At 46.0% G+C, this 18954-nt stretch overlaps 2 protein-coding genes across 3 annotated transcripts; both read left to right on the top strand.

The window, feature by feature from the left end:
- Window positions 1-1409: 1409 nt before the first annotated feature.
- Apof (apolipoprotein F) lies at window positions 1410-3092 on the top strand. The gene is made up of 2 exons (XM_010644675.3): window positions 1410-1510; window positions 1752-3092. Exon 2 carries the CDS (start codon window positions 1769-1771, stop codon window positions 2687-2689), a length of 921 nt encoding a protein of 306 aa, XP_010642977.3. The 5' UTR covers window positions 1410-1510; window positions 1752-1768; the 3' UTR covers window positions 2690-3092.
- An 818-nt stretch (window positions 3093-3910) lies between these two features.
- Window positions 3911-17928, top strand: Stat2 (signal transducer and activator of transcription 2). 2 transcript variants are annotated; one of them, XM_010644676.3, is made up of 24 exons: window positions 3912-4171; window positions 5408-5589; window positions 5738-5891; window positions 6200-6295; window positions 6471-6560; window positions 6650-6725; window positions 7101-7186; window positions 7343-7491; window positions 9751-9909; window positions 10017-10109; window positions 10600-10659; window positions 11047-11067; window positions 11313-11406; window positions 11775-11822; window positions 11900-11983; window positions 12077-12175; window positions 12263-12398; window positions 12522-12571; window positions 12676-12770; window positions 13533-13669; window positions 13853-14035; window positions 14272-14329; window positions 16303-16589; window positions 16990-17928. In XM_010644676.3, exons 2-24 carry the CDS (start codon window positions 5459-5461, stop codon window positions 17127-17129), a joined length of 2526 nt encoding a protein of 841 aa, XP_010642978.1. In that variant the 5' UTR covers window positions 3912-4171; window positions 5408-5458; the 3' UTR covers window positions 17130-17928. The 2 variants fall into 2 exon arrangements, with proteins under 2 accessions (XP_010642979.1, XP_010642978.1); XM_010644677.3 differs by lacking the exon at window positions 16990-17928 and having other exon boundaries at window positions 3911-4171; window positions 16296-16317.
- Window positions 17929-18954: the final 1026 nt, after the last annotated feature.

Genomic DNA, 18954 nt, shown 5'->3' with positions numbered 1-18954 from the left:
TGATGGTCCCCTCAGGGAAGCTGGAGTAAATCTAACACACTGGCAGCAAACATTCCTGCTGGGGTGGTTGATCTGCCATTTAGCTCAGACGATAATTGAGTCGCTAAGAAGCCATCTCCCATTTTCCTGACATCACAGTTCAAAGCTTTGATGGCCAAGGTCACCCAGAATTGCAATATGAGTCTGGGTGCACATTATAGAACTACACAAAAAGCTCAAAACAATACAACTCTTCCAAGCTAATAATGTTCAGTGTTCATGCACAATGACAATATAATTGATCAAATGTTCCATAGTTGCTCTGAAGTGCTTTGTGAGGAAAGTGATTCAGGAACTTGTTCAGGTTTACTTCAGGCACTCGATGTCACATAGATTACAACTCTTTCCTAGGACTATATTCAAGGATGGGACGTGGTGAGTAGTGTTAGACACCATTTAGGACGGAGGTATGCTCTTTATTTCATCCCTTGCTGAATTTCGTCGTGTAACTCATGTTGTCCTTACCCTTCTTCATTGAATAGCTAGTAGCTCCTCTTTTCTTTTTGGTACTGAGGATTGAACTCAGGATCTTTACCCTAAGCTACAATCCCCAGCCCTTTGCTAAATGTATTTTATTTTATTTAAAAAAAATTTTTTTTTTAAATTCTCGCTCAGGCACGAAGGTACCCAGGCTGGACTCTATATTGAGATCCTCTTGCCTTATCCTCCCAGGCATGCACTACCATCCTTTTTTATATCTTTTTTCTTTTATTAGTGTGTGTTAATATTACATGATGATGGGGTTTATTTTGGAAAGTTGGTACATGGTACATGCAGTTAATACATCTTAACTAGTTCAATCCCATTACCTCCCTCACTCTTCCTCTTCTCCTCTCTCCTGCTTGTATCCAGAAGTCTACCTCCTGGTTTCCTGTCCTCTCTTTTATCTATTTCATTAATTAATTTGGTTTCTCATATAACTTTCTGAGTTGAATTTGGCTAATTTCACATAAAATGATAGTTTCTATCGCCTCGCACCACAGTATTTCTTAAGCCATTTTGCCCTATCTTTTAGTCATCAAATATTATGCATTTAATATGTACTAGGCATGAGAGGCATTTTAACCTCTCCTCATTCATCTAACTTATACTTTCTAAATCTAGTCGTAGCTAAATGCTACGGCTTGTTAATCTAATTTTTAAACTGAGAAGAAATAAAGTGAGAGAATCATAAACACAATCTCTCCTGATTCTGGATCTCCTTAGCTCCTGTCATGAGGTTAGGAACATGACAGAGACATATAGGAAAGGTCAAAGAACAAGGTTTTAGGCATTGAGGTAAATATGACAAAGGGGACAAGGTCTGAGCAGCCAGCATAAATGGGCAAATATTTGCAGAGGTTGCATTCCTTGCTGATCACAAGGGAAAGCAAATATATCCTTTTTCCATGGGACAGAGAATTGGGCAGAGCAGGACTGAGGAGCAACTGAATCTACACGGCAGCCTCACTCTCAGTAACTGGACTGTGTGGTAAACTGGGGTCCCTATAAGTGGGTGTAGATAAAACAGGAAGTCCTTGTGACCTAAAAATGGGGAGCGACCAAGTGGGAGCAATTGTGTTGTGTTTCCCATTTCCTCAGTCCTAAGCTAAAAAGGGCAGAAGCTTGGAAGTGGGTGATTGGAAGAGGTGCCCCTGATGGAGTCTTCATTGCCTTCAGACCACAACCCCTAGAGAAATGGCTTCTAAATTCTGGGTTTCTCCCCTTTCCAGGGTACTCTGTGCCAGACATGCGTGGCTTCAGACTCATCATGATACCAGCTTGTCTTCTTTGCTACTTCCTGCTGCACTCTGTGGATGCCATTTCATACAGAAAGCAGACAAACGCCTCAGCACCTCTTGTCTCAGCCTTGGGATCCCAACCACCCTCCTCATACCCCTTTTCCTGCCAGGCCCTGCTCCCGAAGTCCCTACCTGGCTTCACCCACATGGCCCTTCTACCCAAGTTCCTGGTAGGCCTGGCTCTAAGGAATGCCCTGGAGGAAGCTGGCTGCCAGGCTGATTTAAGGACCTTGGAGCTTCAGCTCTACCGCTGGGGTGGTCTGAAGGCTACACAGCTCCTCATCCGCCACCTTCAAGGGCTCCAGAAAGGAGGAAGCACAGACAGCAGTGTGTCGTTAGAAGCCCTGGCCTCTGCGCTGCGGCTGTTAGCCAAGGAGCACTGGAAGAGGGTCCGGCGCTCCCCCCACACCAAGGACTGTGAGAATACGAGGGAGGAGAGCGTCCACAATGTCATCCGGCTGTTGCCAGGAGTGGGAACCTATTACAGTATGGGCACGGCTTTGTATTATGCAATTCAGAATTGCTTGGATAAGGCCAAGGAACGAGGTAAAGATGGTGTCATAGATCTGGGTTATGACCTTCTGATATACATGGCTGGAATGTCAGGGGGGCCCATGGGCGTAGCGGTCAGCGCTTCGCTTAAACCAGCATTGAAGGCGGGGATAGAGCGCTTGATCCAGTATTACTATGAAGAGAAAGCGGCAGGCACACTTCAGCCAGCAACCAGCAGGGCAGAGCTGTGGACCACCTCCTCTGTGAGTGATTCGGAGGAAACAGTGACCACAGCTCCTCTCACATCCCAAGAAGCAAGTCCAGCTCCCTACTGGGAGTGGGCCTTATTCAACAGCCATGGGCATGTTGCAGTGTGAAGGTGGTAACCAGAGAATGAATAAATCAGACATTCTGATGTGCTGTATAGAATTGGTGTATGCTCAAGATACAGATTTCAGGGATGGGGTGGAATCCAAATCTCTGATTTGTTATCCAGAAAGAAGGCACTGCTGTAAAATGTATGAATTTCAAAGTCTGGGCTATGGGATGAGAAGATTTGGCTTGGAATCCAGTCTCTACTTGTTAGAAACTAAGTCATCACTGACAAGTCACTTCTTTCTTGAAGCTCAATTTTTAAATATCTAAACGGGGAGATGATTCTTGAGCTGATCAGGTTGTTGTGATAATTAAAAACAGTATTATAAACTGGGTTGGTGGCGCACACCTGTAATCCCAGCCCTCGGGAGGCTGAGGCAGGAGGATCGCTTTGAGTTCGAGACCAACCTGGGCTACATAATGAGTTTCAGGTCAGTCTCAACTACATGAGACCCTTTCTCAAAAAACCACACACACACACGCGCGCGCGCGCGCGCGTGCGCCCACAAAAACAGTATTATAAACCTAGTGCTATCACCACCATAACATCAATAAATCATCACTATTAAAGCCAGGCGTGGTGGTGTACATGTGTAATCTCAGCAGAAAGATCTCAGTGAGTTCCAGGCCAGTTTGGGCTAGTGAGCTCAAGGCCAGCCTGAAGTACATAGCGAGACTCTGTCTCAAAAAAGAAAAATCAAGATATATTATGTAAAGGGCCTGGGATTTAGCTCCATGCTTCCGCCGCCTGTCTCTCAAGCACAAGGTCCTGAGTTCAATCCCCGGTACCAAAAAAAAAAAGTGAATCAATAAAGTTAATTTTTAAAAAATCATTACAGGGCCAGGGATTTGGCTCAATGGTTCTGCCGCCAGCTTCGCAAGCGCATAGTCCCGTGTTCAATCCAAGGTACCAAAAAAAAAAAAAAAAAAAAAAAAATCATTACTTTTAAAAAAATTACCTCAGCCCTCCTTTTCCATCCCGAAGTGTCAAAATTCAGATCCCTCCCCCTTCCCTTGAAGAGGGTTCCTCTGTTCCGATTAGTTTCGGTTCCGCGGCCACTGGGGCCAGGGTTCTCGAAAGTCAGCTGTTTGCTGCCTGGGCGTTCCTTGTATTGGAAACCCGCCCCCGGCATGGGAGGGATTTGAGCTTTCTCACCAATCACTGGGGCTAGAAGTGTAATTTGGCGCTGGATTGAGCGCAATTATCCCGCCCACAGGGGGCGGAGTTGTAGAGGAGCCAGTCATTTTACAGATTGGGGAAGAGTTTGGCTGAGTGGCAGACAGTGCTGGGGCTGCAAATTGGGAAAAGAAGACTTCCCTCTACTAGCCGGGTATACCTGCGGGGGCGGTCGAAGTGGTGCGCCCGTCGGAGAACCTTGGCACCTCGGCTGTTTGAGGACGGAAGTCACGGCCAGAGCTCTGTGTGAAGACGAGAAGTCAAGGCCAGAGATAGCGGCGGGAGCTGGTACTGCGACCCTGACACGGTACAGACCCCAGAGCATGCGCGAGGAGGGATGAAGGTGTGAGGTCTTCCCTGCGGGGGGCGACTAACCCCAGGACATAGGCTGGCCCTGGAAGCGGCAGATTCTGACCTCTGCTTGAAATGGGAGCTATTTTCTACTCCGTTTTGGATTTTGCTCTCCTATCTAGCCTGGCAAACCCTAGCACTCGCCCCCACCCCCCAAAAAAGAACTACCTTGCAGTCTCCTGGATCCGAAACCTGGCAGTAGTACCGGGTCTGATGTTTTCTAAAGCTTTTGCTTCTGCCCTGCGTTACTTTCAATCTTTGAGGAGAAATGTCCAAAGATGTATCATAACTTTTTATATATTAGAGTGTATGCTACTGAAAGCTGAAACGATTTGCTAAGGTTACAAAATCTAGCTCATTTAAGAAAAAAAAAATTATCGACTGTATAATTTGTGCCCAAGAGAGCGAGAAAGAAAAAAAATTAAGCTCTGTGCATGCTATACATACCTGGGGAGACCAGTGCTTTTCTTTTTTTTTTTTTTTTCATATTTAAATCTCAGAGTTTACTTGCTGCTTTGCTGCCTTAATATGAGCCACTGAGTTCTTCAAAAATAGGGATCTTGGGTTGGGAGTACAGTTCAGTGGTAGAGTACTTGTAGTACGTGCAAGGCCCTAGATGGGTCCCCAGTGTCCCTCCAAAAAAGAAAAAGAAAAATCAGGCACTAAAAGAGTTACAGTGCAAAGTAGGTGCTCCTGCCCAATCCCCAGTTTTCTTTGGTTCATAATAAAATCACACAACTTTTTAAAAACAGATGTTCCTGTTTGCTCTGTTCTGTTAGGCTCATTCTGCAACAAGAATTAAGTTTTAGTTTCCTTAACAGGTGTCACATGACAGTGGTCAGGAGAAGGTGAGGAGAAAGATGCATGACACAACCTGCCTGGTGACAGGCTCTAAAAACACGGTTTTGTTTGAAATTTCTGTGTTTGCACAAAGTTGATAATCCACATGCAGAACAGAGATTGACAGAGGTCATAAAGATGTTAGTCTTAGAGACTGAATGACGCTCATGGTATTTAGACATTGTCTAGAATGGAGCCCCTTCCTACTTGGTGGGCAGTTTGTAGTTGCATTTACTTTACCTTGAAGGTTTCAGCCCTGAGAAGAGCTTCAAGGCCAACAGGGATCATAAATAATTAAGACCAACACTGATCTTTGTTTTCTGTATTTTTTTTTTACTTGTATATGATTTAGTCCAGCAAAATACCCAATTGAGAATCTACACCCTTTCAACTCTGAACCCAAATGGCTCAATGGGAGAGACTGCAGAACCTTGACAACCCATTTCAGGACCAACTGGACCAGCTGTACTTACACAGCCTCTTGCCGGTGGACATCCGACAGCACTTGGCTGTCTGGATTGAAGACCAGAACTGGTGAGGGTTTCAGGAGTTGGTAGGATAAGGAAGGTGCATCCTTTCTTGGAGCTCCCACAATCCTGGAGGAATCTCATAAGGGGTTGAAAGGCCTTAGGACAGCAGTTCGCACACACAGATATTAATCCTTGTCATTTCTGATCCCCAGGGAGGAAGCTGCACTAGGCAGTGATAATTCCAAGGCCAACATGCTATATTTCCAGTTTGTGGACCAACTGAACAATGAATGTGGCCGCTGCAGCCAAGACCCTGAGTGCTTATTGTTACATCACAACCTGCGAAAATTCTGCCGGGACATTCAGGTACTTGGAGGAAATGTGAATAATGGGGCGGACTGGCAGGCACATGTACAGTAAGGTTGGGCTGTGGTACCTGGAAGTGCGTGGATCTGGGGAAAGAGGGACAGCATCTAGACTTGGAGGAATCACTGGCAGACAGAAGGGCAGAGTCTAGACGACACTGTTGGGAGAATGTGCGTTTTGGGGTGAAAAGAAACAGGTGGAAACTCTAAAGGAGGGAAAAACACTAGGGACATTAGTGGGATGGAGTAGAGTGGCAGGTTATTGAAGGTGCTTAAATCAGATCAATCCTCCTTGTTTTCCTACTCTAGGCCTTACCCAAGGGCTCTACCCAGTTGGCTGAGATGATCTTCAATCTCCTTCTGGAAGAAAAACGAATTCTGAACCAGGCTCAGAGGGCTGAAGTGGTGAGAACAACTTGGTGTTGTAGTTGGAAGTTCCTGGAGTAGACTGGGACCATGGAAAAGATTCAGGGAATTTGTCTCAGAACAGATTTCCCCCATATCCTGTGGTATAATTTCAGGCCTGGGTTTTAGGGAGGAAAGGTCAGAGTTGAAATATGCTCAGAGCCTCTTATTTCAGGAGCAAGAAAATACAACTCTTGAAGTACCCATGGAGAGCCAGCAGTCTGAGATTGAATCCCGGATCCTGGATTTAAGGGCTATGATGGAGGTTGGTCCATGGCAAGAGATGGGGTGGGCAGGGCTCACCCTACCTCCTTCGTCAGTAGCAGCCTCACTCGGCTTCCATCCCTGCTGCAGATGCTGGTGAAGTCTATCACACAAGTGAAAGACCTTCACGATGTCTTCAGCTTCCGATATATGATACTCCAAAAAGGTAGGAAGTGCACAAAGGAGTGGGAGAGAGGACAGGTATCTGCTGGGAAGCCAAGGGTGGAGAGAACAGAAGGGGAATGCAGTGGACAGTAGCCACCTTTGGCCACATCCTGCTGCCATGAAGAGGTCAGAGTGCCAGCGTGTTTTGGAGGTTGGGCTGGAGGTGCAGGAGAGGGAGGCTAATGGCTGTTGGAGGAAGTGGGGAACTGCCCTAGCCTGTGGGGTAGGCTTCCAGTCTACTCAGAGCTGCCCAGAGTGCCTAGGCTTTGGATGGTTTCCCTTCTCCCTCCAAAGATTCCCCTTTCTGGTTTGGGCTGAGGCCCTGGGGCAGGAAAGAGGGAGGAGCCCTGGTCTAACCCCCACTCGTGCTGTTCAGGGAAGACATCCTCCTCAGATCCGCATCAGAGCAAACAGCAGCAGCTTGTGCAACAGACTCTCAATGAACTGGACAAGAGGAGAAAGGTGGGAGGCAGAGGATGGAGTGGGTGGAAGTGAACTGGGAAAACAGGAATCTGGGGGCCCTGGGCTGTTGGCCTGGGCTTCTTTTCCTCTTCCTCCTCAGATGGAGGGTGAAAGTGATGGAGCAGGTGCTCGGCACTCACACTGGCTCTCTCCTAGGAGGTGCTGGATGCCTCCAAAGCACTGCTGGGAAGACTGACCACCCTCATCGAGCTACTGATGCCAAAGTTGAATGAGTGGAAAGCCCAGCAGCAAAAAGCCTGCATTGGAGCCCCGCTGACGCTTGGGTTGGAAGAGCTGGAGAAGTGGTGAGAGGAGACGCATTTTCTCCCGGTCCTCATGCACACCTCAACCTTGTCTCAGCCGCTCCCTGTGCTCTGTGGGCTGTAATGCCCTTGTTGTGCAGGAGGTCTTGCTCTCACTGATCTGCTCCCCAGGGTGAGCCCAGCTTGCTAGTCTGACTGTAGCTGTCCACTGCTTTTCATCCTTACCATTCCAGGAGTCCAGGCTTGACTTTGGTGAAAACAATGGATTAATCCATAGCCTGATTTCATACTAAACTATATCCCCAATCTTTTTTAAAAATTTGTTACTTTAGGGCTGGGGATTTAGCTCAGCGGCACCATGCCTGCTTTGAAAGCACAAGGTTGAGTTAGATCCCTGGTACCGAAAAAAGTAAGAAAAAAAATTGTTACTTTATTTTATTTTGGGGGGATTTGAGACAGGGTCTCACTGAATAGTTCAGGTTGACCTTGAACTCACTGTGTAATCCAGGATGGCCTCAAACTCATAATGATCCTCCTTCCTCAGCCTTTTGATAAAATTTGTTACTTTGAGACAAAGTTTCACTAAGTAACTGAGTTGTCAAGGCTGAGTTTGAAGTCAGGATCATCCTTGCTTCAGCCTCCCATGGTGCTGGGATTATAGGAGTGCGCAAGCACACTGGGCTTCCGCTTTTGGGTGGCGCTGTTTTTGTTTTTTGAGACAGAGTCTCCTTATTTAGTCCAGGCTGGCCTTGACCCTATGTAGCGTAAGATGACCTCGAACTCACAGCCATCGTCTGGCCTCAGCCTCCTGAGTCCTGGGACTGCAGGTGCGCGTCACCACACCCAGCTAGGGCTGACTCAGTAGATCACAGTGAAGGAGCCGCTCTGGTACATATGAAACGCTGAATAATTTTATCATGAAGTGGAAAAAATTTCTAATACATTGTTTTACTTTCTTGCAAAATACCAACTCAATAGCCAGGCATGATGGTGCACACCTGTAATCCCAGCACTCAGAAGGCTGAGGCAGGAGGATTGCTGTGAGTTTGAGGCCAGCCTGAGCTACATAGTTCAAGGTCAACTTGAACTACATAGAGAGACCCTGTCTCAAAAAACCAAATACATGCATACATACACTGTACATATATACTCACTGTACATATATGTATACATATGTGCATACATACATACAGATATATATAGTGCTAAGAATAGGGCCAATATTTAAATTACAGCTATCAGCGTATTCATCACCATACAAGGGCTAAGGAGGGCCTGCAGGTGGTTTCTTGTTATTTTAGACAGTGATACAGTAACTATCCTTTTCTTATATCTTGGTCTGTATCCCTGATTATTTCTGTACTCTAAATTCCCAGGAGACCCTGTGTATCCCAGGCTGGCCTTCTGGGTTAAATATGGACTGCCTTTTCTCTGGGTGACATTATTATAGTTTTTTCTTAATAGTACTGGGAATTGAACCCAGTGCCTGCACAGAGTTACATCCCCAGGCTTTTGTATTTCTTTAAGTTTTAAGATAGGATCTTGCTAAATTTCACATGGCATGTAGCTCAGTGATAGCATACTCATCTAGTATGTATAGGGCCTGGGTTTGCTCCCCAGCACTGAAAAAACCAGAACAAGACAACAACACAAGGTGTGCTCATGCACACCTGTAATCCCAGCACTCAGGAGGCTGAGGTAGGAGGCTTGCTATGAGTTCAAGGCCAGCCTGGGCTACACAGTAAGACCCTGTCTCAAACAAACAAACAAACACTTCTGCAGTGACTGCTTGGGATCACATATAAATGTCATCTCTTACTAATTGTAGAACTTTGAGCAAGTCACTTAACCTTTTTTGTGCCTCTATTTTATCACCTATAAAATGGGCCTAATAATAGTATCTACCTCATGGGATGGTTGTGAAGATTAAATACACTAACGTGTTAAGCATTCATATAAATCATATATAGCAAGCATTCTATGAAAGTTAACTGTTATGTAAATCAACCTTTTAGGAGTTATGTATGTGGAAATGGCTTTGATTTACATCTTTGGCACTATGAATCATGTTACATGCTTCTTGGATTCTTCTTTTGTTCTAGTTTCCAACTGTCCACATAGTTAAGGGAGAACTCTTAAAACCTGCTTGGAGCTCCAGGAAATACAAGAATTTCCTTTTCTTGGATTCTTTTTTTTCTTTTCTGCTACCAGAGATCAAACTCAGGACCTTGCGCTGGAGAGGCAGATGTAGTGCCACTGAGCTAAATCCCCAGCCCCCTTTCCTTGGATTCTGTCTCCCAGGTTCACAGCTGGAGCAGAGCTGTTGTTTCACCTTCGGCAGCTGCTGAAACAGCTGAAGGAACTGAGCGACATGGTTCACTATGAAGGTGACCATCTGAAGGAACGGGTAGAGCTGCTGAATGCCCAGGTCACAGAGTTGCTACAGTATCTGCTGGACAGGTCTGAAGACCAGAGAGGGACTTCAAGGGAAAGAAAGAGGGAAGGAACAAAGGAAAAGATTCTTACTGATACTGAGCAGTGTATTCTCTTCATTCCTGTCTCCCCAGAGCCTTTGTGGTGGAGAAACAGCCCTGCATGCCGCAGACTCCCCATCGGCCCCTCGTCATAAAGACAGGGAGCAAGTTCACTGTCCGGACCAGGTTGGCATCTCACTCACCCTTCCACTGTGTCACTGGCTTTGACAGATCTTATAGCTCTTGACCTCCCTTTCTCCTTGATTCACCTACCTTTTTAAAAGCATTACCCTTATCTTTTTTGTTTTGTGTTTTTGAGACAAGGTCTCACTTTGTAGCTCAGGCTGGCCTCAAACTCACAGTATGTGCCAACACACCCAGCTAGACCCTGCATTCATTCATTCACTCATTCATTCATTCACTTTCTTTCTATCTCTATATAGTTGTTATTTTGGGGTTTTTGTTTCGAGACAGGATCTTGCTATGTAGTTCAGGCTGGCCTTAAACTCACTAGGTAGCCCAAGCTGGCCTCAAACTTTTGGCGATCCTCTTGCCTCAGCCTCCTAAGTGCTGGGACTATAGGCCCATGCCGCCACGCCTGGCACTTATTCTTTTTTCAAACATCTGGCCTAGCCAGTTGAAATTGGCCACTATCCTGTCCATCTCCTTCCTTAAGGCTGCTGGTGAGACTCCAGGAAGGCAATGCGCCACTGACGGCAGAGATCTCCATTGACAAGTAAGTTGGGGCAGGTGAGAGTAGGGCCAGAGTGGGGGGAACATGTGCAGGTAGGGCACAGGAGGTGCTCACTTTTTACAGTGGGACCCTGAGACTGTCTTTTATCCCTTGATTCTTTCCTCACAGAAATAAGAACTCCTCTCTTCTGTTGAGCATTCACTGTGACATACAGTATGTCAAATACTCATTTCATGGATTAATGACCCTCAAGTTAGGTATTATGCAGACAAGGAAATAGGCTCAGAGATATTATGCTTCTGCCATAAGACCACACAGCTAGTGATCTGCAGGGGTAGGTTTGAACCCAGGTCTGTCTCATCCCAAAGACCAGATTCCTGATTGCTGTACTCTTTTACCTCAAATGATTTTTTAAAATTTTCTTTTCAGGGATCCTCCTCAAGTACATAGGTAGGTACCTGACAAGGAAACTTGCATACATTTTTGCTCTGTGTGCATGATGCACACGGCCACATGTGGTCGCTCTGGTGGGAGCACAAATGGGCAGGAGGGGGGTTTGGGTGGGACCAGGACAAAGGGAGAAGGGAAAGTCTGAAGTGAAGTGGAACTTTTGTGTTGTTTTTTTTTTCTTGCTGAGTAAAAACTCAGACTAACTCTGTTCTTTGTCTCCATCTATCCTCTTCCTCCTGTAACAGCTTTCGAAAGTTCAACATCCGGACCTCAAACCAGAAAACTTTGACCCCTGAGAAAGGGCAGAGACAAGGCTTAATTTGGGACTTTGGCTTCCTGGTAAGAAGTATAAGTTGTCGGTATGCTGGTGGTTTCATGCAGCTACTTAGGAAGCCGAGGCGGAAGGATTACAAAAGTAAGCTTAAAACAAGCCTAGTCAATTTAAGCTCTGTCTCAAAGAAAAATTTTGAAAAACAAAACAAAAATTGGGCTGGGAGTATAGCTCAGTGGTAGAGTGCTTGCCTAGCATGTGCAAAGCCCTAAATTCAATCCCCAATACTCACAAAAGAACAAGAAAGGTCAGTAATTTAGGTTTACAGTCCAGAGGAATGGGCTGGCAGAAATTTCCAAGCCTTGAAGCAAAACAAGCATTTCAAGATCCTCGGGGTCCCCACTCTGGCATTGTCTGTCCTTCCCTTAATTCACAGATGCTTTTGGAGCAGCGTTCAGGTGGTTCAGGAAAGGGCAGCAATAAGGTAAGCCTGGGACAGAGGACTGGGAGGAGGAGGAACTTACCAAAGGGGCCTCTGATCGCTGTGTATGGCTGTTGCAGGGTCCACTGGCTGTGACAGAGGAACTGCATATCATCAATTTTACAGTCAGATACATGTACCAGGGTCTGCAGCTGGATCTGAAAGTGAGCAAGGGAGAGCAGGGAGAGATGAAGCAGATTTAGAAAGAAGGTTCAGGGAGGGGACATCCCTCCACCATGACTCTTGTCTTCTCCCAGACGGACACTCTTCCTGTAGTGATTATTTCTAACATGAACCAACTCTCCATTGCCTGGGCCTCAGTTCTCTGGTTCAATCTGCTCAGCCCAGTCCCCCAGGTAGGAGGAGGGGCTCACAAGTGGAGGGGGTTGGAAGCTTGTTTGAGGGCCTGTTTCGGAGCCACTCCCCTCCTCCCTCTCCTGCAGAACCAGCAGTTCTTCTCCAGCCCGCCTATGGCCCCCTGGAGATTGCTGGGCCCTGCTCTCAGTTGGCAGTTCTCCTCCTACACTGGCCAAGGCCTCAACCCAGAGCAGCTGGGCATGCTGAAGGAAAAGCTATTCGGTACCAATCTTCTTTTCTCAGCCTTTCCCCAGCCTTAGTCTGCCAGCCCTTTTTCCTGGCTCAGGACCCCTGCCTTGCCCTGCCTTCTGTCATCTGAATTACCTGTGGCTGCCTGTCCCACAGGGAAGACCTCTAAGATGGAAAATTCGTTGTCCTGGGCTAACTTCAGTAAGGTAACTCTTAGCATTCTGTGCAGCTAGTTCCCAGTCCAAATTCTGACCGTTCCCCCAACAGGGGCAACTCCGTATCTCTTCCTGCCTTTTCCTTCCCACTTCAGCGAGAGAGCCCCCCTGGCAAGATACCGTTCTGGACATGGTTGGACAAAATTCTGGAACTAGTACATGACCACCTGAAGGATCTGTGGAATGATGGGTAAGGCCTGGGTCGGCCTTCACATCCGGGCCTGTTTTTTCTGGGTTTTGGCATGGACTTTATGCACCCCCATGTGGCAAACAGAGAGCAAAAACTAGTGGAAGATCTCATTTTTTTCTTTTCTTTCTTTTTCTTCCCATTTTTTTGGCTGTCCTGGGGATTGAACTCAGGACCCTTGCACTGAACTACATGCCCTGCAACGTTTTGTTTTGTTTTTTCTTTTGAGACAAGGCCTAACTATCACTAAATTGTTTAGGCTGGATTTAAACTTGAGATCCACCTGCCTTGGTCTCCCAAAGTGGTGGGGTTATAAGCATGAGCCACCGTGCCCTGGGAGGTCACCTTTCTGAAATAATCGTGGCCTGTATTTGCTAAGCATCTACTAGTTCTAGAGCCTGCTGAATGTTTTGTGAATTCTCTCATTCCATCCTTGTGACCATACTGAGTGGTCCACCTTTATCTCAAATGAGGAAACTACATCTTAGAGATGTTAAAGAACTTACCCAAAGACAGAGTTAGGATTCTAGCCCATGTGATGCTTAAGATCATGGTGACTCTGCTTGGGCTTTATAAAGTGCTTTTTATCTGTGCAGTCTCACTGAATCCTTACACCCTTTGAAACCCTGGTTTGGGAGGGGCACCATTACTAAATGGAAGTGACCAAGATGGAAAAGTTTACAAGGGACAGAGCTGGGCCAGAACCCAGAGCTTGCCCCCACACAAGGGGTCAGCAGGATCTCACGGCTGCTCTCTGTGCTCCAGGCACATCATGGGCTTTGTGAGCCGAAGCCAGGAACGTCGGCTGCTGAAGAGGACCATCTCTGGCACCTTCCTGCTGCGGTTCAGTGAATCTTCGGAAGGAGGCATTACCTGCTCCTGGGTGGAGCACCAGGATGATGGTCAGCTGCTTTGCCCTGCCAATCCCACAGCCTCTGCTCTCCACCTAGGTCACCTACTGCCTACCCTTGTTTTCCTGGCCTCTGTCCTGAATCTTGGATCTGCTTTAGAGTTGGGCAGTGGGGTGGGAAGCCCCAGACCAGCCTCTTCTCTCTAGCCTACCTGTTCCTGCATCTGCTCTCCAGATAAGGTGGTCATCTACTCCGTGCAGCCCTATACCAAGGAGGTGCTGCAGTCCCTTCCACTGACCGAAATCATCCGCCACTATCAGCTGCTCACCGAGGAGAACATACCAGAGAACCCACTGCGCTTCCTCTATCCCCGCACGCCCCGTGATGAGGCCTTTGGGCGCTACTACCAGGAAAAAGGTGGGAATCACTGACATACTTCATTCCCAGATTGAGTGCAAGGATTCTCAGACATCCGTACATCCAACGCCTTCCTTTCAAACATGGGAACACAAGTAGCCAAGTAGTTCAGGGATTTATTCACGGGCTGTGCTAGTTAGCAAGGAGATAACAGTTTTCGAGAACAACTGCATAAGGGGAGACCTGAGCTCAGGGTCCATCAAACTGACCTCTTGGCACCTGCTGTGTCCCCACAGTTAATCTTGAGGAACAGAGGAAATACCTGAAACATAAGCTCATTGTGGTCTCTAACAGGTGAGATACAAAGTCTTTCTCCGTCTTCTTGAATCTTTTTTGACTGTTTCAGTGACTAATTTGCCCATTTTCAATCCTGCCAGCCTTCACTCTGTACTACTTTTCACCCTCTCACTCTTTGGTTCTTTTCATTCTTGTGTCTGTCTTTGTTCATGTGTTTTCAGCTGCCATCCTTAAGTTAATGATGCTCATAATCAGTGGTATTTTTTTTTTTTTTTTGGTACCAGGGATCAAACTTAGGACTTTGTGCTTCTGAGGCAGGAACAGTGCCACTGAGCTAAATCCCTGGCCCTTATAATCACTGGAATTTATGGGTACCTATCTGATGCCACACGTAGTACTAGGTCTTCTAAAAACTTTTATTTACTTATTTATTTATTTTGCAGTACTGGGGATCGAACTCAGGACCTTGCATTTGCAAGGCAGGCGTGGTACCACTGAGCTAAATCCCCAGCCCAAAACATTTTTGTTTTGATGTTTTTGTTTGTTTTTGGAGACAGGGTCTGGAATCCATGGAAGTTCTCCTGCCTCAGCCTCCTGAGTGTTGGGCTCACAGGCGTGTGCCATCATGCCGTGTGTCATCTATCTGATACCAAGCATGATACTAGATTTTCTAACTTTCTTTTTTTTTGTACTTGGAATCAAACTCAGAACCTTTCACTTGTGAGGCAGGCGTGGACTCCACTAAGTTAAATAAATCCCCAGCCCCTCTAACTTACTTTTTATTTGTTTTTAATCTTCTACGTCAACTTTTTTAAAATTTCCACATGTATGTGAGTGTATATGGTATTTGTCTGTCTGACTTCAGGTAACATTGTCCCTCTACATTGCCAAAAATGACAGCATTTTATTCTTTTTACGGCTGAATAATATTCACCTGGGTATTTGATTTAATAATCAGTTGATGGACATCTCAGTTGATTCCTTTTTTTTTTTTTTTTTTTTTTTTTTTTTTTAACTTTTTCAAGACAGGTTCTAGTTCAAGCTGACCTTGAACTCACTATGTAGCCCAGGCTGGTCTCAAATTTACTGTGATTCTCCTGCAACAGCCTCCTGAGTGCTAAAATCATAGGCACATACCACCATACCTTCCTGGTTCCATATCTTACTTTTGTGAATAGTGTTGTAATGAATAGATAGATATAAAATAATATTCACACATATTTTGGTACTGGGGACTGAATCAGGGCCTCTGCACTGAGGTACAGTCTAGTTTTTTTTGTTTTTTTGTTTGGCTTTTTTCACTTTGAGATGGGTACTTACTAAGTTGCCCAGGGCTCTTGCCTCAGCCTCCAAGAGTGCTGGGGTTACAGGTGTGTGCCATCACACCCACCTGTCGGTATATCTTGGATATACTGATTTTATTTCCTTTGTGTATATACCTAGTAGTCAGATAGCTGGATCACGTGGTAGTTCTACTTTTAGTTTTCTGAGGAACCTCCATAGTGTCTCAGAGTGGGAATTCATTAGTAATTGCTGTACTAATTTATATTCCCACCAACAGTGTGAGAGTTTCCCTTTCTCAGCATCCTCACCAGCACGTGTTATTTAGGATTTTTAAAATTATAGCTATTCTAACTGGGGTGAGATTTCATTATGGTTTTGATTTGCATTCTATCATGAGTAATGATATTGAGCATTTTTTTCATATACTTTTTGGTCATTTATATATATCATCTTTTTTTTTTGTACTGGGACTCGAACTCAGGGCCTTGTGCTTACCGGGAAGGTGCTGTAGCACTGAGCTACATTGCTGGCCCTGCATATCATCTTGTGAGGAAAAAAAAAAGAACTCTTACATATTGTTGCTTCTATTTACAGATGATAAATCTGAGGCTCAGAAAGTTTAAGTAATTTATCTAAGGTCACCCAGCTAGCAAATGATAAGATTCAAACTCTTAACAAGCTTAAAGGCCATGCTCCAGTTCACCTAAACTACTGAGCTCTCCTCTTCTCTGTTGTGGAGTATCTAGGCAGGTAGATGAGCTGCAGCAACCTCTGGAGCTTAAACAGGATCCAGAACTGGAGTCCTTAGAGCCGGAGCAAAGGCTGATGCCGAAGCTAGAGCTGGGGGTCGGCCTGGATTTAGAGCCACTGCTGGAGACAAGGCTGAACCTGGGCTCAGAGCTAGGGCCTGTGTTGGAGCCCCTGCTGGAGCCAGGGCTGGTCCTGGAGCCCACACGGTTCATGGCATCACAGCCAGTGCCAGATTCAGATTTGCCTCATGATCTGCAACACTTAAGCACTAAAGACATGGAAAGTAAGTATGAGATGGGGCAAGGGAAGAGGGGACACATTCCCTTTTCTTTTCTTTTTTTTTTTTCCGGTACTGGGGATCGAACTCTGGACCTTGCCCTTGTAAGGCAGGCGGCGGCACCACTGAGCTAAATCCCCTGCCCTCCTTTTTCTACCTATCCTTCCTCACCCATTACAGAAGAGTCTGAGCTCCAAGCTCCTCACTGAAGAGAGGTTCATTTCCTGCTGATTCCTTTGATTAGGAAATGCTCCTGTCTCCCCCACCTTCTCTGTTTCTCCATCATCCAAGTCCCCAGCCTACAGGCCCCGCCCAGACCTTTCCTGCCCTTCTCCCTTACTTTCCCTGCTGGGCTGGGGACTCCCAAGTGAGATCAGGGCCTGATTTCTCTCTTCGGATTACTCAGTTTTCAGGAACATTGTGAAGATTGAAGATATCATGCCACATGGTGACCCACTGTTGGCTGGCCAGAACATCATGGATGAGCCTTACATATCCTGCCCCAGCCATTTCTGCACAGATGGACCCTTGAATCCTGACTGCTAGGATTCAAGCTGCATTTCCTCTGTTCCTTCTATTTTTTGTCCTTCCTAGCCCCCACATCATGTTGTTGCTCTCCAATGATGGGAAATCCAGCATTTTAACCTGGAGTTTGGGGAGAGGTGAAAGCATAACTTGGGTATGGAAGGGACACCAATGAACCAGAACACGTGCTGGCCATAGTTCTGAAAGGCTGGCTTGGAGACTGCCTTCTGTGCCGGGTGGTACGGGGTTCTCAGGGCAGGCCAGGACATTGGTAGGTACTTGGAGGGCTTAGGGCAAGGGCTTCCTTCCAAGTATGAAATGATACCAACATTTTAGTAGAATCCCCAGCTAAACTCATACACACTAGCATTAGGTCCTGATGGGAAACTGTACAGACACATGATAGAATTCCACCATCCCCCCTTCTCTGTTTTAGGTTTTGTTGAAGTCAGGACTTCATGCATGTTAGGCAAGTGCCGTGTAACTGAGCTATACCCCTAGCCCTCCATCTCTCTCCTCTTGTTCCTTCATGTCTAGGATAACCTTTTCCTTTTACTTCTGGCTCCAGTCCTAAATTTCTCCTTTTCTACAAGAGCCAAGAGCTTCCTGCTTCAGCTCACTAATCAAAGCTCCTCTCTGAGGAAGGGCATAGGAAGAAGAACTCCTCTTCTTACCAGGCTCCTGCTCTTCTCTGCCCCTAGGCTACCTGCATCCATTCCTCTCCCATAAAATGACACTGCTATTCTAACATGCCTGAAAAACTTCACACGATAATTTAGGTTGCCAAATCTTCACTTGCCCAGTGCTTAAGAGATAAAAATCACTCCTCGTGGCTGGGATAGAAAGTTTTCTGGGAATCTGGGAATTGGTTTTTGTAGTATTATTTTTACAGAGGAAGAGAAGCACTCAGTCTCAGCTATTTTTCTAATAAGGTATCATTGCTTCTTTTGTAAATATATTGTTTCCCTGAAAGGAAGATTTCTATTTCTTGAACCTGAGCAGAGATGAAGATGCTAGAATTTGGAATCTTTAAGGGATGGGGATTTAGGTCAGTGGTTCCCCTGCCTGCCTCGCAAGCATAAGGTCACAAGTTCAATCCCCGGTACCAAAAAAACAAGGAATCTTCATGGTTGATCATAGAACCCTGGACGTCCCCACACCTTAAGCCATTCCCAGGGAACCTCAGGGGCAACTGTCCTTTCTCTAAGATAGGTTTCTGGTGTAACTTAAAATACAAATGAGAGGCGGGCATGGTGGCACACACATGTAATACCAGCACTTGGGAGGCTGAGGCAGGAGGATTGCTGAGAGTTTGAGACCAACCTGGGCTCCATAGTTCCAGTGCAGTCTGAACTATATATTAAGACCCTGTCTCAAAAAATAAATTTTTAAAAAGTGTAGTCCTGCACATGTGGTTGTTTTCCTGCCTGGAATGTCAGTGGAACTGTCGTCCTGAACTGAAAGGGCCCTTCCTGAGCAGAAATACCTAATAAACTTTGTCCTGACCTGGAAGTGCCTCATTGAAGAGCTTCACTTCTTTGCTCACAAAGATTAAAGACCTTAAGGACATCAGCATATAGGAATGAGGCCAGCAAATTGTGCCTCTCTTCCATTCACCCTAGGAAGTCCCTATTGTGTTCCTTCCCTCTTGCTTGGAGCAGCCCTTGCCCTTCAGACCTCTTTAGTATGGGGGTTAGTGGTTAAATATCACTATCACATTGTCACTCAAGTGACTGGGGCAATATGACAACATAAACCCACACCTGGCTCCACCCATGTTCTTTTGATGCTGGGACTATGGAGAAAAGCAAAGGAAATAATCATCAGCCCCTTTCCTCTTTTTATA

The sequence above is a fragment of the Fukomys damarensis genome, unplaced genomic scaffold (assembly GCF_012274545.1).
Source record: "Fukomys damarensis isolate Sample0158 unplaced genomic scaffold, DMR_v1.0_HiC HiC_scaffold_15, whole genome shotgun sequence".
Classification (NCBI taxonomy): domain Eukaryota; kingdom Metazoa; phylum Chordata; class Mammalia; order Rodentia; family Bathyergidae; genus Fukomys; species Fukomys damarensis.
This window is presented reverse-complemented; position numbering and strand designations above follow the sequence as displayed.

Bases quoted from the DNA above. Each gene is read 5' to 3' on its own strand.
- Stat2 (XM_010644676.3), top strand. From the start codon at position 5,459: ATGGCTCAATGGGAGAGACTGCAGAACCTTGACAACCCATTTCAGGAC. The intron at 10,660-11,046 runs GTAAGTTGGGGC...TTTTCTTTTCAG, and splicing joins GCAGAGATCTCCATTGACAA to GGATCCTCCTCAAGTACATA. The intron at 12,771-13,532 runs GTAAGGCCTGGG...TCTGTGCTCCAG, and splicing joins AAGGATCTGTGGAATGATGG to GCACATCATGGGCTTTGTGA.
- Apof (XM_010644675.3), top strand. From the start codon at position 1,769: ATGCGTGGCTTCAGACTCATCATGATACCAGCTTGTCTTCTTTGCTAC.